Below are 25,970 nucleotides of genomic sequence, written 5' to 3'. Positions count from 1 at the left end.
ACTGAATTTTAAATGGGTGGATTACATGGTATATGAATTTTATGTCAAGACACCTTTTATCCAATCCCCTAATCTCCTACTCCAGGCAAAAGAAAAAAAAAATACATACCGTTGTGACTCCGTATCCATGGGGAACTGATTCCAGGACTCCCAAATCAGTGGATGCTCTGCACAGAACCGGTGCCCATCCCCCCATAGATTACTTAATTGTTGGGGTCTGATGAGTGGCCCCCCAACCTGGTTGAGAGCCCCCTGGGAAGGACACTTGAGGAAAATGACAAAAGCTGCACTAATTTAAGACAGAGAGTCTGAGAGTGCAGGAGAAAGGCACATTATCTCACGCCGCAATTCTCTGACCTCTTCAGAAGGCTTTTATTGATTTCTAACAAAAGCACATATGCAAAATGCAAAAATGCCAAAAGATAGGGTTAAAAGAATTCCAAGTCCCCAGGAAGATTATAGATAGAGAGGGAGGCTGGGTAAAATGCAGGGGGTTGTTAACAAACTGGCTACAATGTGTTTAGAAAAAGGGGAAAACCAGCTCTATGCCTGCAGGGGCAGTAAGCCAGGTTCCCTCCTCTAACAGCAGAGCAGGAATTCCAAGCTTTCAGCTCTGCTTCAGTCCCACCCACCTGCTGTCTCTCAGGCCACAGTGGACAGTCCATCCTGTCTGGGTCTTCTTTGGTCTTGAGGGGCCCTCAGGGACTGCAGGTCTGCACCCTGTCACTTGGATACCCCCAGATTGAGGTGGGGCGCCCCCCTGAGAAGCCAACCTATCTATCTCCCACAACTTATGATCCTTAATATAAGGTAAATGTATATAAATAAATAGTTATTACTATTTATTTTTTTTAATTTGCATTATTTTTATTGTGGTTTTAAAAGATCACTTTCAATTTACATTAGTTGAATCTATGGATTTGGAACTCACGGATGTGGAGGAGTGAGGACATACAGGTCGGCTGAACTGTCCAGGGCAGGCTGAGCTTCTCCTGTGCTTCAGAGGCTGCCACATGGACTGCCTGGTGGTCTCTCCTGGGTGAGCACATCCACAGCACACATTACCTAACCTCCCTTTTCTGTGTTTTCAAAGCAGAGCTAGACCACAGAGGCATTTACCAAGCAATGTGTGTGCAGACCCCTTATTTATTTTTCAGTGTTACTCCCAAGCCCTTGTAGCCATCTCATCCACCACTCAGGTGACAGCAGTGTATTCACTGACACTCTTGCAATGAACCTTTTGAAAGCACTCAATTTTGTCATAACAGAAACACATTATCTTTTTACATTCATATTTCATTGGCTTATATAGTTCTAGAATGTATGATTGCAATCCAAACACCACTGATAGAAAATAGTTCAGGAATAGCTACGACTATCCCTTGGAAAGTTTATGATCCATCTCCTGGGAGCAGAAATGATGTGGGGGTGAACGGGAGAGGCTGGGCGCTAGTGGGGAACTGTGCTGTGGGCAGCAGGCAGTGTGTACCACAGACATCTGGAGGTGACGAACAGTCAGCTCAGCAAAGGGTGGTTGAAAGAGCTCTGGCTGCATTACCAGGGGCTCACTGTGGCTCCATTTGCACAAAAAAACCCCAAACCAACCAGAAAACAATATTCAAGCAAATGTCCATATGATGGATCAGTGAAGATTAAAATAATTTCTTTACATATTTACCTAAAGAGATGTGCGTGATAGTTTCAGGGTATAAAATCTAGCAGCAGAGCAGCATGAATGGTGAGATCCCATTTTGGCTAAAAGGAAGAAATAAAGGAAGAAGGCAGAGAGGAGGAAGGAGATGAAGGAGGAAAGAAGGAAAGGAGGGAGAAAAACTGGCAGAGAGACTATTTATACGTGTTTATTTCAACACCAAGAAATTAAAGGCATGGCAGTATTGGCTTCCACGTGTTGGCAGTGACGAGGGTAGGAGAAGAGAGACTATTAACTTTTTATTTATATATTGCTGTGTTAATTTACTGGTTTCAGTGATCCTATGTTTTATTAAAGAAGGTAATGAATGAACTAAGAAAATTAAAAGGAGCTTCGGAGGCATCCTCCTGAGCCTCTCCGTCTGCTCCCCGCTCAGCTGGCCTTCCCTACCCTCTAGGGACACACTCTGCGGCCAGCCTGGCCCAAGCCTCTGACCTATGCAGCTAAAGCTGAATTCCATGTGGCCATCAAGGGCTTCCACAGCCCATGTCCACATAATGTCAGATTCATCCCCTCAGGGCCCTGTGGGCACAGCGGGCAACGACACTAGACACTGGATCTTACTCAGAGCCGAGGAGATAAGGACCAACAGCCTGGTGTGCTGGGCCCCCCGGCGCTGTGGCCACCCACCACTAGCTCCCTTTTGCCTCCCTGGGACTCTGAAGCCCAGCAGCACAGCCAGGGCCTCACGAGGAGGGGGGCAGGACTTGCCAGCAGGACACGCTGATATTTCCACTTCCAAGTTAGGGCTTTGATGCAAACTAACTGATAAGCTACTCAGCAATGAAACCCCAGCTTCTGACAGCAGGTGCAGTCACCACTGCACTACTTTACTGAGCACTTCAGAGTTGACAGAGCCCAGCAAGGCAGCACTGCATTCCCAGCCACCACTGCAGTGTGCCGGCAGCAAACTGATATCCCTTCCACGTTTAGAAATCAGATGGATTCCATTTATTGAGGGATCACCCAGCATTCCAGTAGTTCCACTCCATGGATGCGGAAACTGGGGCATAAGCAGGTACAGTGACATGCCCAGAGGCACTTGCTTCACACACAGAGGAGATGGGACTCAGGTTCAGACACACCGGACTTCAGACCCGGGCTCCAGGTCTGTCCGAGTCCCATGCATGGCAACTACAGACTGACTCTGTGTCTCTGTTAGAAGTATATGCGTCTCATCGTGAGATTATATGTTATTATTTAATTGGCAATTTTTATTTTATGCTTAAAACCAGGAGAATGGGCTCGGTGCCTGTAGCTCAGGGGCTAGGGCGCCGGCCACATACACCAAGGCTGGTGGGTTCGAACCCAACCCAGGCCTGCCAAACAATAATGCCAACTCCAACCAAAAAATAGCCTGACCTTGTGGTGGGCGCCTGTAGTCCCAGCTACTTGGGAGGCTGAGGCAAGAGAATCGTTTAAGCCCAAGAGTTTGAGGTTGCTGTGAGCCGTGATGTAACAGCACTCTACCGAGGGCGACATACTGAGACTCTGTCTCAACAAAACAAAACAACACCAGGGGAATGTAGACTTTTAGCATTTGCATCCCTTTAGTTTTGTGAGTCTGGGCAAATTTATGTGATAGTCACAGATGAATAGTAAAATCTGCCGAGGCCAGAAAAAAACCCTGGTACTTAACCTTTCCTTTACACAACATGCTGGAGAAAATCACCCACACAAGGGCCTGATGGAAAGGGCAGAAGTTCACTGCTACTGAATAACTGTGACTTCTCAGCAAGGTCAGCCTGGCTGCGACAGCCGTGCACATGCACATGGGAGGAGAGACTACCCGCAGTTTGCAGTTAGGACCAATGAATCTGTAACGTCTCAGTAATGACGCGCTCTGCCCAGTGTCTTGATTAACTGATGTCCTGCCACAGGGCGGACAGACAGAAGCATACACAAGAAAGCTGCTGTAAGGACAACTGGAACCACTGAGTGAGAGGCAGGGTAGGTCTCAAAGGGGCATGCTGAGAGAGAGACAGAGAGATAGAGAGATAGAGAGAGACGCACAGAGAGATTCCTATGCTCAACTCTGAAGAACAGCATCTTCCCATCAATTCCCCTTCACTGTACTGAGCTCAGCGGCAGATCTGAGCAGTCGGCCGTGTCCCACTCACATAAAAACAAGAGCCCTCCTGATTTATGATCTGCATATCAGTAACCCATGTACTGTAACGTGTGTTAGCAGTGACCCTGATCCCGGCCTGCTGGCCTCCTGGGGGGGCATCAGGTCTTCCTCTATGAGACCTCGGCCAAAGGACAGATGATGGCAGGGGTGGCGGACGGCTGGACTATGAGCTCAATGCTCCTTAACAAATCTAAAAAGCACACATTGACAGCTTTCAGTGACAGAAGAAACCATTTTCTAGCAGTCCTAAACTGTCTTCATTAAAAGAGACTTGATTCTGAAGCCCAAAGACAGTAACTTGCTCTGGAGATCAGGGCCCAGAGGACGTCTAGGGCTGCAGGATGCTGACTAAAATTACTCTGGAGCACATGCCAGGGGCCATCCAGGAGGACACAACAGCGTCAGGACCTTCTGACGCAAAGCTCATATAAGCACACTGAAGGCACCACACGTGCAGACTCTTTGTCTTCCAGAGGGTGGCACGGTGACCCCCAGATACCTCAGGCTGTCAGGGCCCACTGCTCTTACTCAGACGGCTGGAGGTGGGGGGTACTCATTGCTACGCTGGTTTTAAACCACTAAAGAAGGGGGTCAGGCCTGCCATTTTGAGTGTGCCTGGGCAGGAGGGTGCCACTCACCATCTGCAGGACATCGGTGGAGACCATCTGCATACAGCACATGGCTGTGGCCAGCGCACACACGATGGTGGACAGGACATTGAGGGCGCACACACTGAAGAGGAGTTCCTGTGGGGAAAGATGCGGAGAACATCAGCTTCGTCTGACAGCCCAGAGGCAGAACCCTTGGCTCTTCTGTCGGGCCCAGCACGCGAGTGGCCAGCTGCCATTCATGTCATAGTTTTTCTTTGTGTGTGTGTACGTGTGTTTTTCCTGATAAAAATTGTTCTTTAATACAGATGTCTGTTTATTCTTTTACAGGGCCGATTGAATTATTCTTGATATTCAGTGATGTATTTTACAATTTTGATAATTATTAGGGTGTCAATAACATGTCTAAAATATCTTGAGATGACCGACATTGAAGGAGGTGGGAAATTTTTATCAATCGCAACCTGTAACTCAACATTTTGATGAGTGTTTAATAAAATGCCAAGTGTTTGAACTTTTTTCTTTTTAAAAAAAATTTTTTTTATTTTTACTTTCTGCTTGCTTGTTCGTTCTTCTTAGTTTGAAGTACCCTTTCTTTTTTGTTCATTTTCTTCTTCCTCTGGCGATGCTCTTTCCCATTGCCTCCCCAGTAGCTGGGATTACAGATGCCCACCACAACATCTGGCTGTTTTTTTTTTTATTTTTATTTTATTTTTTTTGTAGAGACAGAGTCTCACTTTATGGCCCTCGGTAGAGTGCCGTGGCCTCACACAGCTCACAGCAATCTCCAACTCCTGGGCTTTAGGGATTCTCTTGCCTCAGCCTCCCGAGTAGCTGGGACTACAGGCGCCCGCCACAACGCCCGGCTAACGTCCGGCTGTTTTTGATGTTAGTAGAGATGGGGTCTTACTCTGGCTCACTGCTGGTCAGACTGTTCTCGAACCTCTGAGCTCAGGCAGTCCACCTGCCTTGGCCTCCCATGCGCTGGGACTACAGGCGTGAGCCACCACGCCTGGCCTAAACTTTTTTCTTGAGATAATTGCAGATTTTGGAGGGGCACAAACCTTCAGCTCATTACACATGAGTTTTCACAGAACAAACGTTTCTAATATTCGTGAGACCCAAATTATCAACTTCTGCTCTTCATGGAGACAGATCCTGAATAGTCTTCATGCTCCTCTCAGTGGTAACATCTTGCAAAACCATAGCTTGGTATCACAGCCAGGGTGCTGACAAGGGAACGGTCAAGGCACGGAATAGTTCCATGGCCATGCAGGTCCCCCAGGGTATCCCCGGTCTCTCTGCTCCCCCCTCAATCTAGGTTCCTATCCCCTGCTAATCACTAGACTGTTCTCCATTTTTATAACTTTGTCATTTCAAGAATACGACATAAATGGAATCATCTAGCACGTAACCTTTCAGAATTGGCTTTTGTTACTCAGCATAAATTTATCCAAGTTGACGTGTATATCACTCGTTCATTCCCTTGCACTGCTGAGTATTCCACGGTACTGGACGTATCACTGGACATATCATCACCAACCAAGGAGCATCTCAGCTGTGTCCAGTTTTTGCCTACCGTAAAACTCCCATGAACATTTGCGTATAGGTTTTTGCATGAATGTAAGTTTTTATTTCTCTGGAATATATCCCCAAGGGTACAACTGGTAAGTGGGATGGTCACTACATATTTATTTTGATAAGAAACTAATAAACTGGGCAGTGCCTGTGGCACTGTAGGGTACTGGCCCCATATGCCTGAGGTGGCGGGTTCAAACCCCGCCCCAGCCAAAAACTGCCAAAAAAAAAAAAAAAAAAAAGAAACTAATACACTTCTTTCCAGAGTGGCTGAACCATTCTGCATTCCCACAATCCATGTATGATTGATCCAGTTTCCCTGAATCACTGTCAACATTTGGTGTCGCTATTTTTATAACAGCCATTCTGACAGGTGAGTAATGATATCTTGGTTTTAATCTGCATTAAATTAAATTAAATGGTGTCCAACGATGCTGAACAATCTTGGTGTATGATGACGTTGAATGATCTTGTTGTTTGACGATGTTGAACAGTCTTGGTGTCTAACAATGTTGAACAATCTTGGTGTCTAATGATGTGGAACAATCTTGGTGTCTAACGATATTGAACAATCTTGGTGTCTAACAATGTTGAACAATCTTTTCACATGCTGTCATCTTTATATTCTCTTCAGTAAAATGTCTGTTCATGTTTTTTGCCCATTTTTTAATTGGAATGTTTGCTTTTTTTACTATTGACTTCTGAGAGTTCTTTTTTTTTGCAGTTTTTGGTGGGGGCTGGGTTTGTACCCGCCACCTCCAGCATATGGGGCTGGTGCCCTACTCCTTTCAGCCACAGGCACTGCCTGACTTCTGAGAGTTCTTTACGTATTCTAAGTACTGGTCCTTTTTCACACAGCTCCTCTTTTTCTCTGTTTCACAGGGGGTCTTAGCTCAGTCTGCTCTAATAAAAATACCATAGACTGGGTGGCTCAAACAACAAACATTCATTTCTCACAGTTTGAAGTCTGGGAGGCTAAGACAGGAGTGCCAGCCTGTGGGGTTTTTTTTTTTTTTTTTAGAGACAGAGTCTTACTTTATCGCCCTCAGTAGAGTGCTGTGGCATCACAGCTCACAGCAACCGCCAACTCCTGGGCTTAGGTGAGGAGTTGGAGGTTGTATAGGTTTTTGCATGGAGATTGTACAGGTTTTTACTCAGCTTCCCGAGTAGCTGGGACTACAGGTGCTCACCACAACGCCTGGCTATTTGTTGCAGCTTGGCTGGGGCCGGGCTGGAACCCGCCACCCTCAGTATATGCCGGCGCCCTACCCACTGAGCCACAGGCGCCACCCAAGCCTGCGGGATTCCTGTTGGGTCTCCCTGCTGGCTGCAGAGGGCCGACTTCTCGCTGTGTCTTCACTTGGCAGCAAAAGAGTATGAGAACTCTCTGGGGTCCCTTTTCTAAGGGTGCTAATTCCATTCACAAGGGCTCTACTCTCATCATCTAATCAGCCCCCAAAGGCCCCACCTCCTAATAACATATTGGAGGTTAGGATTTCAACTCATAAATTTTGGAGGGACACAAACCTTCAGCGCATTACACATGAATTTTCACAGAACAAATGTTTCTAATATTTGTGAGACCCAAATTATCAATTTCTGCTCTTATGATCAAGGTTTCAGTGTCGAGTCTAAGAACTCTTTGTCTAGCCCTGGAACTGTCATTTTCTCTTTCTTTATTTTTTTGAGACAAAGCCTTGCTGGGCTAAAGCGATTCTCCTGCCTCAGTTTCCTGAGTAGCTAGGAGTACAGGTGCCTGCCACTACACCTAAATAATTTTTTTATTTTTATTGGAGATAGGGTCTCACTCCTGTTCAGGCTGGTCTTGAACTCCTGAGTTCAAGGGATCTTCCTGCCTCAGCCTCCCATCGTGCTAGGATTATAGGTGGAAGCCACTGCACCTGGCCTAAAGATTTTCTATTTTTTGTAAAAGATTTTATACTTTTATGTTTTATATTTAAGTCCATGGTCCATTTTGAGTTAATTTTTGAATAAGGTATGAGTTTCAGATTGAGGTTTATTTTTGTATCTTTAATGTCATTTTCAACATGTTCATCGTTATATATAGAAATGTGGTTGATTTTTATGTATTTATCTGTTATCTTGTGAGCTTTGCTGAAGTTATTTGTTCTAGTAATTGTTTTGAAAAATCCTTGGGATTTTTCTATGTAGACTATCAGGCCATCTACAAATGTTCCATTTCTTTCCTTCCTTTTTTTTTTTTTTTTTGCAGTTTTTGGCCAGGGCTGGGTTTGAACCCGCCACCTCCAGCATATGGGGCCGGCGCCTATTCCTTTGAGCCACAGGCACTGCCCTCTTTCCTTCTATTTTGTTACCTTTTCTTTTTCTTGCCTTATATCACTGGCCACTTTTCAGCATTATAAATAAAAACTAAAAAGAGCAAGATTCTATCGTAGAGGATACACTTCATGAGGTTTTAACCATCTGAGTGTACTTCATTCATGAAAAATTGACTCTCAAATTCATGCCAGAAATAGGAAAAAATAACCATGATTTACAAAATGACAAAAAATTAAAACAATTATGTTTCCTTCAATAAAACCTTTTTCATGCACAAGTGTATGAAATATTGTATGTACTCAAAAAGCTATCAGGAAAGACAGATCATTCTAGAAAGACTTCAGTACTTGTAAGATTAGTTTCAATGGAGGGACTGGCAAATCCTCCAGCAGAAGGGAAACGCTGTCCCACGGACGTGAACTGTGCACGTGCTAGAACGCGTCCACGTGGCCATAGAGTCTGCAGCATCCCCCGGGCTGCTCCTGTACACAAGAGCCCACATATTCTAATCTGTAATGTCCTCTAGGAAATTTCCTGTTCTCCTACAGAAGTCAACGCCTGATCCCCTTTCTCAGAACCTGCTCTTCAGCTCTCAAGCCCACTTTTTGAAATGGTAAAGAGGTGTGATTACGACATGACATTATGGAAAATAGGAAACACGTGGTGTTTAAACACATTCCCCAAGTTACGTAGCCCGGTGCAAATGTGAAGGCAGAGAACTGAGAAAGTCTTGACTTTAAAACATTTTAGGTACAACTGAGGCAGGGCTCAGTCTAGGGCTAATTATGCCCCACTCCTTTTTTTTTTGTTTTTTTATATCCAGAGTCTTAGTTTATCGCCCTGTATACAGTGCTGTGGCGTCACAGCTCACAGCAATCTCCAACTCCTGGGCTTAGGCGATTCTCTTGCCTCTGCCTCCTGAGGAGCTGGGACTCCAGGCACCTGCCACAACACCTGGCTATTTTTTGTTGCAGTTTGGCCAGGGCTGGGTTTGAACCCGCCACCCTTGGTATACAGGGCTGGCGCCTTACCCACTGAGCCACAGGTGCCACCCTATGCCCCACTTCTGAGGCCAGAGCATTCTGTGTCTCTGGATGACATGGGATAAGCACTCTTCTCACATTAACACCAGGCAAGGTTATCTCAAACCCTTTTCTGTGGTTCTCTCCCAGGCTCTGGCAGTTTCTTCATCTGCCCGTGCCAACCGGCATTCAGATGAGTACTGCTCCAGGGACAGCCTCTGGAGACCCCCCACGGTTCTCTCTGGGTACAGCGCTCTCTTCTCTGCTACTCCAGCCTGAGAACTCTGGTGTCCAGGCCTTGGTCCCCCTCAGCCTCTCAGCTTGCTATCCCCAGCTCAGGGGGTCTCAGGGATGCTCTGAGTTTCCTTTCCCAGCACTGAGCCCCGGAAATTCTCTCATGACAATAAGTTGAGGCAATCGTAGGGTTCACCTCATTGGCTGACCACCACTCAGGGCCCCTTCATGCCCCACGCTCAGTGTCTTCACATGTTTTTTTTTTCTATTTGGGGGATTGTTTCAAGCAAGAGGTTAAATCCAGTTCCCTGTTAAGCTGTTTTGGTAAGAAGCTCTTGGTGGCTTTGTTTCAGTTTCCTCCGTGGTGGTAGCAGAGCCAGGTGGATGGCCTTAGGCACCTGTGCAGTGTCACTATGGTGATGTAAAGTGCCCTCCCTGCTGCCAGAGCAGGACGGCGGCTGCACCACGGCATGCAGTGGGCCTAGGCGGGGGTGGGGTGCTGTGAGGCTGAGGAGTCTGGATTATACTTTGCAGGGGACTGAACATGTGCTGTTGGGAGAGAGATGAATGATTGAAAAAGATGCCTTTGCAGAGAGTTGGAGCCTGTGCTCAGCAAACAGGTAGTGACGTGAGCAAGCGCACACATGGAAGGGACCCGAGGAACGCTGCGGGAGAGGCGTCCGCCAGCACACCGAGGAAGCACAGACACGGCCATGTGCTGGGGAAGCAGAGATTGTAGGGGACCCTGGGGGGAGGAGCAATCTCAAAGAACACTGCAAGTCGTCTGGGACGTGTGGAGGTGGAGTGGCCAGAGGGCCTGTCCCAGCGAGACACTGGTATATGGCTGGAAACCTGGGTCTGGGCTCATGGTGGAGACCAGCACAGGAGCTATGGGTGAGGAATCATCTCCATGGAGTTCAAACATGGACCTCCCAGCCCCTGGGTCTGCGCACTCCCATCTCCAGATCCATCAGACGTGAGGGGACTGGGGCATTTCTCCTGGGAAACTGCACTCTCACTGGAGAGACACACTGAAAGTAGGTAAGATAGTATGTAGGACTCTCAGATCTGTGCAGTCGGACAACTCATCCCAGAAAAAGTGCCACCCACCTCACTGCTGAGTATCACTACGGTCACCTTTGAAATGCTTTCCTCGGGGAGCTTGGCATTGACACCAGCGTCCAGTCCACCTCACGGAGTAGTGTTTCAGGGATGACTTCACGAGCTTCATTGTCAGACCTCATGCAACAACAGCTTTGATGGCCATTCCAAAACAAGGGTTCCAGAACTGCTCTGAAGGTTGGACTAGGTGCTGGCAATGGTGCACAGCTTCCCAAGAGGAGCATTTCAAAGGTGATTGAAGTGACGTTCAGCAACGAGGTGGGTGGCACTCTTTCCAGGATGAGTTCATGAACTTAATTGTCCAATGGCATCTACTTTACAAATCTCCTGGGGAAATTCACAATAACTATGAAAACAGTGACATCTCTCAATGTACCATAGCTAAAAATACAAACAATACTTTTACTTTGTCCCCACCCTAGAAATTTCAATTTTATTGACCACTGTCCTCAAAATGAATCCCCTTCTGAAAATAATAGCAAGCTGATTAAAAGCTGTCGGAAGACACAGATAAAGGTATTATTTAAGCCAGAAAAGAATCTTGAATAAACACAGAAACACAATTCTAGGGTGTGTGTACTTAGGAAAAAGCTGAGCATTTAAACAACTAAAAGAAAAGAAAAAAAAGTCTGCCTTTTTTTTTTTTTTTTTTTTGGTGTGTGTTCCCAATGAATTTGCTCTCATGAAATAGAAAGCCGTATTTCCCTCATATGTATTCAAAGAAAAGCTTATAAACGGTGTTCCCTTTTTGTGAGTAGTTTTATTTGGTTGCAAATGGTAGAATACGCAAACTTGATGTGTTATTTTTAGAAGGGCATTCATGTCCATGATAGTGGATTACATGATAAATAAAATTGAAAATTGAAATCTCTGAGGACAAAGTAAAGGTATTATTCATATTTTTAGCCAGGCTTAGGTCATAAAGGGAGGAGATGGGAGATGCTGTGATGGTACTTGCAGCAAAACTGTCTCATTGAACAGTATTAAAGATGTGTGTTAGCAGAAAATATTACCATGTAACTTTCTGTATTAGCATTTACACCTGCAAAATATTTAGCCCAATACAGAATATAAAACAGTAGACAGAAAAGCTCATTATTATTCTTTTTTTTTGGCCAGGGGTAGGTTTGAATCCACCACCTTGGGCATATGGGGCCAGTGCCCTACTCCTCTGAGCCACAGGTGCCACCCGAAAAGCTCATTATTGATAAATTATAATTCAGATGTCAATAATACAGATGTTTCAAAAAAGAATACAAAGCAAAGAAATTTAACTCAACTCATTTAAATGCTGTGTAGTGGGGTAGGTGCTGTGGTCTGAGTATCTGCGTCCTCTCCAAAATTTGTATGTTGAAACCCTACCTGCAAGGTGATGGCATTAGGAGGTGGGGCTTTGAGAAATAATTAGGTTGTGAGGGTGGGGCTTTCACGAAAGGAATTAATGTCCTAATAACAGATGGAAAAGAGCTTCCTTCCTCCATCTCTCCCCCTCACCCTCTTTCTCACTCTCTCCACCTGTACCACGGCAGCTATAAGCAGAGAAGAAAGCCCTTATTAGAAGCTGGTCATGTGGCCACCCTGACCTCAGACCTCCAGCCTCTGGAACTGTGACAAATAACTGTCTGCTGTTCACACCACCCACTCCAAGATATTCTGTTAGACTGAGCAACATGTCTTAGTCCACATTATGCTGCTATCAGAAAATACCACAGACTAAGTAATTTATAAAGGATGTAAATTTATTTGGCTCACGATTGTGGAGGCTGGGAGGTCCAAGGGCCATGCCATGTTGGAAGGCAGAAGGCGGAAAGCAGACGTGAGCACCAGACAGGGGTGGGGTGCCCACCAAGAGCCAGATTCTCTTTTTAAACAACCCACTTTCGAGATCACCAACCTGCTCCCATGATGATGACAGTCCTGTACGAGTTCCACTCTCTGACCCCATCACCTCTTGATAGGCCCCACCCCCTAACACTGTTGCATTGAGGATTAAGTTTCCAACACATGAACTTTCAGAGGATGTACTCAAACCACAGCACAGCTTGAACCGATTAACAGAGTAGGATTTTCCATCACTCAGCTACGCAAGAAGCCAAGAGTCCCTCCGAGGGCAGAGCCAGCTGTCCTGAGCATTTCAGCATTCCGTCATCCAGGGATGCAGTTTCACCTCTGCATGACACCGGCCACCTGGCCCCCTTAATTCAATCCTGTCAGCCGACCCCTGTGCATTCCAGCATGCAACATGCAAAACTTATACAAGCTGCCGTCTACACTGCAGGCCCTGGTCTTCCTCCCCCCACCAGGAAGAAAATCCAAAGAAGACTTTTGGAAAAAAGGGATTTTTTTTTTCCCCTCCAAGTTTCTAATTTTGACACAATGAAAAAAAAAATTTTTTTTTTTTTTTTTTTTTGAGACAGAGTCTCACTATGTTGCCCTCGGTAGAGTGCTGTAGCATCACAGCTCACAGCAACTTCAAACTCTTGGGCTCTAGCGATTCTCTTGCCTCAGCCTCCCAAGCAGCTGGGACTACAGGCACCCACCACAATGCCCGGCTATTTTTTTGGTTGTAGTTGTCATTGTTGTTTGGCCCGGGGTGGATTCAAACTCACCAGCTCCAATGTATGTGGCTGGCGCCCTAGCCGCCGAGCCACAATGAAAATATTTTATTTATATTAATTAGTAACTCCCTTTCATGTAAAGGTGATTGGGTAAACTTAGAAAGTAACTTCAAGTTCTCCAAATGAAATGGGTCATGGGTTAAATTAATAATGCTCCCTGAGATCGTCTCTCTGTTTCCAAGTGGAATGATTTACAAGGAAAATTTTTTAAAAGAAAGAAAGAAAAAGGCCAACATTGATATAGCTTTAGACGCTAAGTGATGCACTTATGGAAAAGCCATTTAGAATCTTTTTCTCTGTGCTAAAACATTCCTGGCATCTGTAACACTGAAAGTGAAGGTCTGGAAACCAATACTGACTCAGGTGTACAGACGCCCCTCTAGCAGTGCTACAAGGGAACACATTTCTTTTAACCTTAATTGACTTCAATTACTGTGTTTCATCTCCCACAGCAAAGTAATTCCCCAAAGAAACAAAAAGTAGTAAGAGTGTTTTCACTCAAGAAACAACTCCTAATGTACCTTCTTGGAATGGAAGGCCAATTAGATTTGAGCCTCCTGGAAAGAAAATCCGAGCACTGAAGGAATCAATTAGTCGGCCCTATAATCCACCCTGTCTTAAGGCCAGGAACCAATCTGGACTTCACGAATTGGATCAAAACAGCAATGACTGCACCATAGTGATTAATCTATCTGGCTTTGATTGGGAAGGACAGTAATTTAGTGAGTAATTTATCTTGGTAACCGTCATATCCAGTCAGCACTTGTCTTGCCCAACTCCAGTGAGCAGTAGCCCTCAATGGTGGGACAGACAGAGAGGAGTGTCCCCCAGCGTCCTGCCTGGGTCCAGCCCACACTCCTGGGGCAGGACAATGAGGTATTGTCTGAGCTAGCAGGTAGAGAACGACAGAGAGAAAATAGAAACCCTGTTCCTGAGGTTGCAGGACCAGAGCCCGGAGGATGGGAAGCCTGTGGGGAGAGAAGGGAGAGCAGAGAGGGTGACAGGAACACAGGGTGCCCTGCCCATCACAAAGCCAAAAGCTCTGCCTCATCTTTGATCACCTGGACACTCATGTCCAAATTCTCCAACGTCTCCACCTCTCCCCTGGACTCCACAGCAACCACCCAATGCCCCAGGCCCAGTCCTACCTACTGGGGTCCCTGTTTCAGTGTAAGTCGTCCCGGCCCCTCCCAGCCTGCTGACACAATCTCCTTACCCAGCCTGTGGCCCTCTACAGTCTCCTCTGCCTTGGTCCCCGAGAGGCTGTCCCTTCCCCTCTGCAGGCCAGCTCCCAGGACACTGGCCTAGCTCTGATGCCCAGTCTGCAGCCCAGAGAAGGGGCCTGCCAGCCCAGCTTGGGCAGGTGTCCGGCACTGGAGCCCAACCTGGAGTTCCAGCCAGCCACAGGCTGGGCCTGCTGTCCAGCTGTCACTGGGCGGTCTGGAAGCAGCTATTCCCCAGGATCACTCTGTGCCTCTGTGACAGAAGGCACTGCAGCCGTCCCCCACCCCCCCACCCCAGGGAAACCCCTGATCTTCCTTTGGTCGCTCCCTGCTCACACCCACAAAAGATGCTGCGAGAGACGCCTCGGCCCTCTCATTCCCAGGCATGTGGCTTTCAGCTTTTCCTCGTCGCTTTGGGCCCTGATGTCCTCATCTGTGGGGTGAGGATTGACTCAGACTTCAAACTGAAGTAAGGGGACCCCGGAGATGGGCAGTGGGAACCCTCCCAGGGAGAGCTTCTGCCAGGGGTGGGCAGAGCTGTGTGTCATTACTGGGAGGTTCTGGATCACCTGGGCAGTTGTCAGCTCTGGAGGAGGGCGGGACAGGAAGGGGCAGGAGGGGGGAGGGGGAGGAGGGCAGGACAGGGGTGTGGGCACCATTTTTTTTCCTGCTGTCTTCTGTAATGGGTTGTCACATTCATTTTGATTTTAAGTAAACTCAGAAATTTTATCACAAATTCATCCCTGGAAACCAGAGGACCAAAATGACCAAAATAAGTAATTTATTCAATGGTAAATAGGAAGCATTTTCAAGCATTTAACAGTTATAATAATTACTTAGATGGAGGTTATTTTTGAATGGTAACATTTTAATTGCTCTAAAACATAGGGTGGCCATATAATTTTAAATTGCACACCAACTTTATGGCTACCCAGTATGTCTTAGAATCTCTCTTATTAGAAAAGACATGAGCAATTGATAATCGTAATCATTTGTAAACTAAAATTAATCTCTTGATAGCCACAAAAAGAAAGACAAGAAAATCCCACTCTTTTATTTAGATGAATGGAGAATATTTAAAATTCAGGAACACAGAAGACCTTATCTTAAGGACTATTTTTTTTTATTACTTTTTTATTATCATTTTATTTTTTGCAGCTTTTGGCCAGGGCTAGGTTTGAACCTGCCACCTCCGGCATATGGGGCCAGTGCCCTATCCCTTTGAGCCACAGGCACCGCCCTATTTTTTTTTTATTTTTTTTTGAGACAGAGTCTCATTATGTTGCCCTGAGTCTCATTATGTCGCCCTTGGTAGAGGGCCGTGGCATCACAGCTCACAGCAACCTCAAACTCTTGGGCTTAAGAGATTCTCTTGTTTCAGCCTCTCAAGTAGCTGGGACTATAGGCGCCCTCACATGCCTGGCTATTTTTTTGTTGCAGTTGTCATTGTTTAGCAGGCCCAGGCCGGGTTCCAACCCACCAGCCTTGGTGCACATGGCTGACGCTGTAACCATTGTACTACAAGTGCCAACCCTTTTTAAAAGGACTATTTTAAAGGGAAATCTTAACTCTGGAAGAAGGAAAAAAACCTACAAACTAGTACTTTGTTAAGACTTCAAATTCCTCAATAAAAGACACCTACAGATTTGAGTTGCTTGCCGGGGTTTCTCCCACCGAGAACCACAGGTCACTGTCATTTGAGCATCAGTGTTTACTTCATGGAGGCTAGCCGAATCATTTTTTTCTCCGCATGTTAAAATGACAATTCACTCTCTGCATGACAGCAGAATGGAATTGCAAGGTGACTGTATTGACATTTTTCTCCACCGACAAGGAAGGGACAAATTGCTTTTTCCCAGGAGTCTATCAAAACTAGAAGCATGTCATACTGGGAACCATAACGTTGGCCACTGCTTTGAATAACAAGAACCTCCCTTCACTGGGTATTTATTTCATGGGCAGAATTTCTAACACACTAAAATCTTTTAGTTGGCCTGCTTGGTCTAGGGAATTATTTTGTATCACAAAATATATTCTGTTCAGAGAGTATCATCACATTGGTAATATGTGAATTAGTGGTTTATCAATTTTTCAAAGAGTCTTTTTAAGAAATACTGAACATATATTAGAGTGACCATGTTTTTAACTTTTGGTAATTCAGCAGGTGGTTTCTTGCTGGGCTTCACCTTGTTCTGAGCATTCACATCCATAGTCCAGTGGTTCACCTTGGCCCTGGCAGTAGCACTATTTACTTACCAACTGCAGACTAGACAGTGAGACCTGGGGCTCCAGAGCCAGATCAGCGGGCCTGAAATCCCAGCATCACCTTTACAATCAGCGTGACCTTGGGAAGTTATTAAATTTCACTATGCCTCAGGGTCCTCATCTGTAAACTGGGAGTAATCAGACCTACACTTCACAGGGTTGTCGAGAGGGTAAAATTACTTTCACAAATGTGCTTCCAGCAATGCCTGGCATAGAGCATTTTAATAAACGTTAGCTATGATTATTACACACAGTTAATCATCCTGAGTGCCTCGATCTGATTAAAAACGCAGGCACCTGAGGATGAATTCAGTGGAGGACTTTCAGGCCTTGTCCACAAATTCTAAGGCAAGCAGCACTAGAGACTAACAGAAGGTCCTCCGAGTCTGAACTCATCTGCGTCACTGCTCCTTCTGTTTGGCCGACCAAGAAAGCAATTCTGATGCACGTCTGCCTTCCATCACTCTGCTGCGTTTCTGTCTCTTGAATGTTCTGTCCCCACAGCTACTTGTTTTACCCCAAGCGAGGTAAAGTATGAGAGAAAGTACGTTGATTAAAGCCCAGATAGATTAGGAATGAAGTTAAAAAGAATGAAGAGGCACTCAAGGGAAATCCTGGCAACACACAGAAGTAATTTAAATGATCTTATTAGCCTTTTGCCTCTTGAGTACTCGGATAATGTTTATAACCAGACATAACGTTTCCGATCTTTATTTAACTGATCCTCTAGCACTCCCTTAAAGATGTAGCCTCGTCACTTTTTCCTCATGCTTCCCAGATGGCACAATTCTCCTTAAAATGCCCTTTAGGGCCATGGCGGGTAGGGTGAAAGTGTTAGAGGGGGCATGTCTTTACTCGGCTTGACTCGGGAAGGACCCCCCCACACACACACACACACCCCTCCCTGCTTCAGTGCATTCAGCTTAGGGGGCCCCAAGGGACAGGGTATCCTGGGTGGTTTTCAGGGAGGAGGCCAGTATATGGAGTGGGAAAAGGCCAGGGAAGAAAAGAGGCTAGAAGAGAAATGGGCGGTCCTCTCCAGGCTGGGAGGGGTATCCCTCCCCACCTCACCCAAAGATAAACTAGAGCAGGGGTCCTCAAACTGCGGCCCGCGGGCCACATGAAGCGGTGTGAATTGTATTTGTTCCCATTTTGTTTTTTACTTCAAAATAAGGTATGTGCAGTGTGCATAGGAATTTGTTCATAGTTTTGTTTTTTTTTTAAACTATAGTCCGGCCCTCCAACGGTCTGAGGAACAATGAATCGGCCCCTTGTTTAAAAAGTTTGAGGACGCCTGAACTAGAGAGTGAGGAAGGTGCAGGACCAAGGAGCTGGCAGGTGGGCCCTGTGGCTCTTCCTTTGCCAAGAAGGTCCCAGGAAGTGTGGCACACGCAGAGTGAGGTCCCACAGGTCCTAGCAAAGCCCACGGGCTGGAGGCCACACCTGATGGGGTCTGCACCATGCAGTCTGATTGAGAATATTTTCCTCTCCCCCACATCCTGGCCATCAGGCTGTGCCAATTTCACATCTAAATATTTACCACACCAAGGCCCTCCTGGTGTGGCCTCTGCAGTCCAGCCCTCATCATCTGCGCACGCTGGTCTCTGTGTCATCCCCCGCCCCAACCCTGCCTCTTCATCCTGTCCTACAGCTGCTAGATGATCCTTGTCTGTGATGAATCTGGCCCCCCTCCTCCCTGCTCATCTCCTCCCCCCACAGGCTCTGGGTGGCTCTGCCTTGCTTGATTGCCTGAAGCTCTCCAGCCTCTCTCCAGAGGGGGTGGGGTGACCCCCAGCTCTCCACTCTGAGCAGCCAGGGGTGGTGGTGATGTCATCAGCAAGGTTGAGAAGGGAGGCGGGAGCTGAGGCAATGAGTCCCTGCTCGGGGCGGAGAGCCCCCCAAAGTGATCGAAGGTTCTGCTCCCATGCATGAGCCTGCGAGCTCGCACATGTGGAGGCTTGCCACAGACTGCGGGGCAGGAGCCCCATCCACTGGAAGGACAGTGCTTAGATTTTAAAATACATTGAACGGCGAGGCTGAATGCGCTTTCTGAAATGTCACACAAATGCACCCTGTGAATCAAGATGCCAGAAGATAACTGGTCATTGTCTTACTGACCAATTTTAGGCTCTCCCAGGTGGGACTACCTGTTCTGAGGAATTTATTCTTCACTTGATATTTATCTTTTTCCTTCCTGTTCTCCCTCTCTCCTTCCCTTCCTCCCTCCAGCATGCAGTGAGCACAGATATGAAAAGAGAGAGACAGGTGTGGGACCTGCCTGGCAGAGCCTGGTCTGGTAGGACCAAGAGACACCCTGAGCATCAGCAGAGGCAAGGCTGACTCACCAGGCCAGGGCAGAGGGGCGCGACAGGTGCGTAGGGAGCGGCCCAAGGAGCTGGAGGGAGGAACCTCCAGGCCGCAGAGGAAGCAGCATGGAGATGCAGATGGTGGAAGTGGGGGAGGCAGTATCACTGTGGCGGGAAGAGCAGGGCAGAGAGGGGCCTGGGGAGTGAGGGCAGCTCAGTGGAAGAGGGGGTAGGGTGTGGGGAGGCAGGGAGAAGGGCTGCAGGGACCCCACGGGCCACAGCAGGGACAGAATGAAAGTAACTAAAAATACTCCAGAGGAAGCAAACTTCCTTAACACAGCTGCTTTTTTTTTTTGTGGTTTTTGGCCGGGGCTGGGCTTGAACCGACTACCCACAGCATATGGGGCCAGTGCCCTACTCCTTGAGCCACAGGCACCACCCAACACAGCTGCTTTAAGAATTCAACATGCTGGGCAGACCAGTAGCCACCTCAATGAATTAAGGAAGACAGGGCTGGAGAATACTTATATCCCACTCCAATATTCACAACTGTCCATTCTTATCCTCTGCCTTTTGTCTGGGGACCGCTCTTCTCCCCAGGGGCCCCTGAATTCTGCACTAGGAATGGGAATACAGACAGGCCTGACCACCTCATCCCACAGGGACACACATTCCCTGGACATTTCCCCTGTTCACCCAACTTCCATTTAAGTTCCCACCAAGCTTTGCTGACCCCTGCATACCCTACAACACAGGAGCTTCTGACCTTTTGGGGGACCAATTTCACAGAAGATGATATTTCCACAGATGGGCATTAGATCTCATAAGGGGTGTGCACCCCAGATCTCTCAAGTGTGTACCTCACAGTAGGGTTTGTGCTTCTGTGGGGATCTACTGCCCTTTTGGTCTGACAGGAGGTGATGTGGGCCCTGGGGGAGTGGCTGCTGCTCACCTCCTGCCCTGTGGCCTGGTTCCTAACAGGCCAGGGACTGCTACAGGTCAGAAGGGGGTGGGTGGGTTAGTGTCTGAGTGCAGCTCTAACAGGTCAGAAGGCGAGGGGGGATGGGGTGTGTGTGTCAGAGACTGCAGCTGTAACAGGTCAGAAGGCGAAGGGGGGTGGGGTGGGCGGAGACTACAGCTGTCAGAGAAGCACTTTCTCTTCGCTTTTGAAATGCTTGCACTTCCTGAGTTCCAAGCATTCTCCCTATCTGCTGGAAGAGTCTTTTTGAATAAACTCTCTTATTTAGGTCAGGATTTGTTTACCTCCACAATACAAATGACCACAGGGTTATAGAGAACTAAGAGCATTTTTTTTTGTTCAAGAGACAGAATCTCTCTTTATCGCCCTCAGTAAAGTGCCCTGGCATCAGCTCACAGCAACCTCCAACTCCTGGGCTTAGGCAATTCTCTTGCCTCAGTCTCCCGACTAAGAGCATTTTTCAAGAAGGTGAGATCTTGTTGAAATTAAATCTATACTTATTGATATCAGCTCATCTTGTACTTGGACTTCCTATCTCATATCTTGAAAAGAGAAAGAAGTGGTCGTGATGTTCAGCTGTTAAACAGAAGTGTTTTTCTATCCTCTTTGTGGAACAGGCCTTTATTTACAGGCCTACAGATATGTTTTCTGCAGGATATTACATCTGTTACACGTTTAGGGGAAACTGTGCTTGTTCTCTTGAAATAAGAAACTAAGTTTGCCTTTAGGACATTGAATTTACTCATCCATCTTGTGAGAAATACCCTTTCGGCTAGAATGGTAATGGTCTTGCTCTCTAAATAAGCTGTGTGGGCCGAGCACGGTGGCTCACACCTGTAATCCTACCACTCTGGGAGGCCCAGGTGGGTAGGTTGCTTAAGCTCATGAGTTCAAGACCAGCCTAAACAAGGGTGAGACCCCACCCCCAAATAGCTGGGAGTTATGACGGGCACCTGTAGTCCCAGCTACTCAGGAGGATGAAACAAGAGGATCACTTGAGCCCAGGAGTTTGAGGTTGCTGTGAGCTAGGACGCCACAGCACCCTAGAAAAAAGCTGTGTGGATGTTCTTGCTGGTCTGTAAATGCTCCAGACCCTCAGTTTTGCTTTCCTCCTGGACAATGCAAGAACAACTCCACGTGGCAATCTAAGAATCACATGCAAACACACGATGCAAGTCCCTTTCTTCTGCAAGAGCAGAGGGAAAATGCAGTGCGTATTTAGGAAGCCCTGGAGAACCACGGGGAGCAAAGGTGAAAAAGACAGTTGTTCGATGGCCTGAGAGATGGGAAGCCGTTCTCTGAAAGTGGGAAGAATGACAGGGCAGTGAGGATAACGTCATTTTGACTCACTTAAGTCTGCAGCGTCCGAGGTCTCCTTGCCTGGTGTTCAGCTGGCAAGGATCGAAGTTGGAGTCTTCAGTCTGAAAATAGCCAGCGCAGAGATGCAGATGGACCTGCCCAGGGAAGTAGTGCTCCATAAGGAGAGACATTGGATAAGGACCCAGAACCAGGAGGAAGGAAAGGGAGTGTACTGCTGGGAGCCAGGGCGCTAGGTTGCTGGCCTGGCCCATAAAGCTGCTAGGACGTGCGGCTCGCGGCATCACTCCTCACAGGCGCTGGGGAGCCGGCTGTCTCAGCCAGGTCAGAGGCGCCGAGCGCCTCAAAGGTGCAGCGTCAGCCTTAGTAGGAGGAGCCCGGACTAACTGCTCCTGAGGCTCTTTATAGAAGTGATCCCGTGGCTTTTTACACCACAGGCGTGGAGACTGCCAAGCAATGCTCTCGTGCCTTTTAATGAGAGACCAGTCACTTCCCCATTCCCTTTACCAAGGGGTTTCTTTTCAGGTGTCTCCTACACTACAGAGAAGACCTTGATGAGAAAGATCAGAGAAGCAAGAAAACCAAGAGCGGGAGGATGAGCGGACCAGTCACCACCCGAGTGGAGGTTTAACTCACGCGTCTCAATGTGTCCAACAAACTCCTCAGTGGCACAGAGAAGAGCCGCAACAACAGCTGGGCATGACAGACGTGCACGCGGACCTGCATCCGGTGGCGCCAGCCGGGGAGCACGGACGTGCACGCAGACAGTACGTGCACCTGTACTCAGCAAGATGTGGGATTTTTAATAAAAATTCCCTATAAACTTATGCACAAAGCAAGTCTCACCAAAGGCCTGTTATCGGATACACTGTAATCAGGTTACTTGACTACAGTGTGGTTATAACCCAGAAAACCCTCTGCATGTCTGCAAAATATATAACATAACTGCTAAATAACCCAAGAATTGAAAATTAATCATAATGAAAATCAGAGCACTAAATAAAAAAATTACTAGACACCAGACTTGGACTATTTGGCCAGGCATGTAAATCTTACTTGCTAATAAAAGGAAAGAAGGAAGACTGAATTTTAGCAATGGAGCTCACAACTAGAGAAAAGGGATTTGGAAGGAAAAAATAAATGGAGATCAGAACAGAAATTACTAAAATAAGAAACAAAGCAACAGACAGGATCAAGAAACTTAATGCTTGTTCTTTAAAAAAAAGCTGATAAAATAGGCAAGTCTCTATCAAGGATGATTAACTCAGAAAAATAAAAAGCATCAGAAATTAAAAGAAATTTAACGAGGCATGGTGTACACATGAACTTTTTCACATCAATGAATTTGAAAACTTCTAAAAATAGACAATATTTGCAGAAAAACAAAATGTACTAAAACTGTCACAGGAAGAAAGAGGAAACAACAAATAACCTAAATTGAATCAGTTCTTAATTACCTAATGACAGTAAAAAAGAAATTGCCAGGGCCAGGTGGTTTTACAACAATGGTTCTCAGCCTTCCTGATGCCACGGCCCTTTAATACAGTGCCTGGGGGTTGTGACCCACAGGTTGAGAACCACTGTTTTATAAGTTTTATCAACCACTGAATTCAAGAAACATAAATTCCATCTTATTTCAACTTTAAGAGGGAAAAAGGACCGAATGATTCCCGACTCATCCTTTACTGGTATAAATGGAAAAAACGACATAAAATGAAACTAGACAAGCACCGTATGAAAAAGGAAAAGTCTGACTATGGATTTATGAATAATTGACAAGACATCCTTCATATTACAGGGGTACATGTGAAATTTACTAAATGTAGAATATAAATGTCTTAACACAATAACTAAGAAAATGCCGTGAAGGCTATGTTAACCAGTTTGATGAAAATATTTCAAGTTGTATATAAAACCAGCACATTAGGTGGGGCCCATTGCTCAGTGAGTAGGGCGCCAGCCCCATATACCGAGGGTGGTGGGTTCAAACCAGGCCCGGCAGAACTGCAACAAAAAAAATAGCTGGGCATTGTGGTGGGCGCCTGTAGTCCCAGCTACTCGGGAGGTTGAGGCAAGAGAATCGCCTAAGCCCAGGAACTGGAGGTTGCTGTGAGCTGTGGTGCCACAGCACTCTACTGAGGGCTATAAAGTGAGACTCTGTCTCTACAAAAAAAAAAAACACCAGCACATTGTACCCCATGATTGCATTAATGTACACAGCTATGATTTAATTTAAAAAATCATCAACACATTGCACCCCATAAATGCATTAATGTACACAGTTCGATTTAATAAAAAATAATGAAAAAAGAGCTAAGTAGAGTTTCATTTTCGTATGAAAATACTTTGCCTAACTTTTATTCCAGAAATGTAAGAATGGTTCTGCATTAGAAATCCACTAATGGGGCAGCACCCGTGGCTCAAAGGAGTAGGGTGCCTTCCCCATATACCGGAGGTGGGGAGTTCAAATCCAGCTCCGGCCAAAAACTGCAAAAAAAAAAAAAAAAAGAAATCCACTAATGTAATTCACTATATTAACAGAAGTTATTTATGCACATGTGAGTGTGTGTGTTTACTTATCTCAATAGATGCTAAAATATGGTAAAATTTAAAACTCTTTCATGGCAAATTCTTAGCAGACTGGGAATAAAATGGGATTTCCTTCATCTGGCAAATACTATTTAATATCAGAAATTTTCAATAAACATTATTCCTAATTATTAAGCTACTTCTTTCAAATCAAAAACAAGACAAAGGTGGCTGCTGGCTCAACTTCCATTCCAGTGCAGGAATACAGGAAAAATTAAGTTTTAAGAAAAGACCGAAAGCAAGAAGCAAAACTGTCACTATTCTCAGACAAGGTAACCATCTACATACAGAAAACCCCTAACAACCTATAGGCAAACTGTTGGGGCAAATGGAGTTAGCAGCAACAAGGAGCAGAGCCTTGAACAAAAGTCAGTGGGTTCCTGTACATAAAAAAAATTTTTTTTTGCAGTTTTTGGCCGGGGCTGGGTTTGAACCCCCAACCTCCAATATATAGGGCTGGCACCCTACTCCTTTGAGCCACAGGCACTGCCCCTGTACATAAAATTTTAATAATACAAACATTTCTGAACTCCCTGCTTTCCCAATAACAACAAAATTGTGTGACACCCAGGAATATGTCTAACAAAGATGGTCAGGATGATATATCAAAAATTATAACCTGTTTATTGAAAAACATGATAGAAGGCTAAATAAATGTAAAGATGTACCAGAAATAATCATTCTTCCCAAATTAACCTAAGAATACAATGCAGTTACAAACAGTGTGTTTGTGTCTGAGAGACAGAGAGAGAGAACATCAAAAACCAAGAATAGCCAAGACAATTCTGAAGAAGAAAATAGTGGAAACTTACCCTGCCCATAGAAGACTCAGAAAGAACCAGTGTTTAATATAATGTGGTAATCATTAAGAGAAAAACTCAAATCAGCACAAGGTGGGGGGTAGGGAATGAGGCGGGAGGGGCGGGATGGGTTGTGCGCCCTTGAATGGCACCATTGTTAGGGTGTACGGCACACCTCGTGGGGGTGGGACTCTATATATAAGATGGACTCTACCTAACAAATACAAAAAAAAAACTTCTGTTCACGTCATTTGCCCATGTTTATCCGTTTCGTCTACATTATTGGTTGGCATGTAATTATTCATAGAATTCCCCTGTAGTCCTTTATAGTTGGTAAAACTGATAGTGACACTCCTCATTTATTTGTCGTCGACCGGGCCTGCCAAACAATGACAACTACAACCAAAAAATAGCTGGGCGTTGTGGTGGGCACCTATAGTCCCAGCTACTTGGGAGGCTGAGGCAAGAGAATCTCTTAAGCCCAAGAGGTTGAGGTTGCTGTGAGCTATGAGGCCACAACACTCTACTAAGGGCGACATAGTGAGACTCTGTCTCAAAATAATAATAATAATAAAGCAACACTAAAAGGATACATCTTAAGGAAAATGAAATTTTCCTGCATTAAAAGCAAAAACTTCCGTATGACAAATGGCACACAAACAACCCTGGTGAAGAATCACAGACTGTGAGAAGACTGTTTTAAGAAAGGGCAACAGTTTAGAATAAAGAACAGGGGGATGTCTTATTGGGGTTGAGTCATGCTGGGGTTCTGAAGCTATCTGCTATCTGAATTTCAGGTTCTCTAGGCATGTCTGGAAAATTCTCTTCATAATTTCAAAAGCTTCTGCACAGCCAAGAACACAGTAAGTAAAGCAAGCAAACAGCCCTCAGAATGGGAGAAGATATTTGCAGGTTATGTCTCCGACAAAGGTTTAATAACAGAATCCACAGAGAACTCAAACGCATTAACAAGAAAAGAACAAGGGATCCCATTGCAGGCTGGGCAAGGGACTTGAAGAGAAACTTCTCTGAAGAAGACAGGCGCATGGCCTTCAGACATATGAAAAAATGCTCATCATCTTTAATTATCAGAGAAATGCAAATCAAAACTACTTTGAGATATCATCTAACTCCAGTGAGACTAGCCTATATCACAAAATCCCAAG

At 45.9% G+C, this 25,970-nt stretch overlaps 1 protein-coding gene across 2 annotated transcripts in view; it reads right to left on the bottom strand.

Moving 5' to 3' along the window:
* ENTREP2 (endosomal transmembrane epsin interactor 2) overlaps positions 1 to 25,970 on the bottom strand; it is a 454,036-nt gene that overhangs the window by 25,638 nt on the left and 402,428 nt on the right. The window contains exon 5 of one of the 2 annotated variants that reach the window (XM_053581956.1): positions 4,481 to 4,588. The exons of the other annotated variant lie outside the window; for it this stretch is intronic. Coding sequence (XP_053437931.1) covers positions 4,481 to 4,588 — 108 coding nt within the window. The remainder of the gene's footprint in view (positions 1 to 4,480; positions 4,589 to 25,970) is intronic. 2 annotated transcript variants of the gene reach the window in all.

Source organism: Nycticebus coucang, chromosome 2 (assembly GCF_027406575.1).
Source record: "Nycticebus coucang isolate mNycCou1 chromosome 2, mNycCou1.pri, whole genome shotgun sequence".
NCBI classification, from domain to species: domain Eukaryota; kingdom Metazoa; phylum Chordata; class Mammalia; order Primates; family Lorisidae; genus Nycticebus; species Nycticebus coucang.
This window is presented reverse-complemented; position numbering and strand designations above follow the sequence as displayed.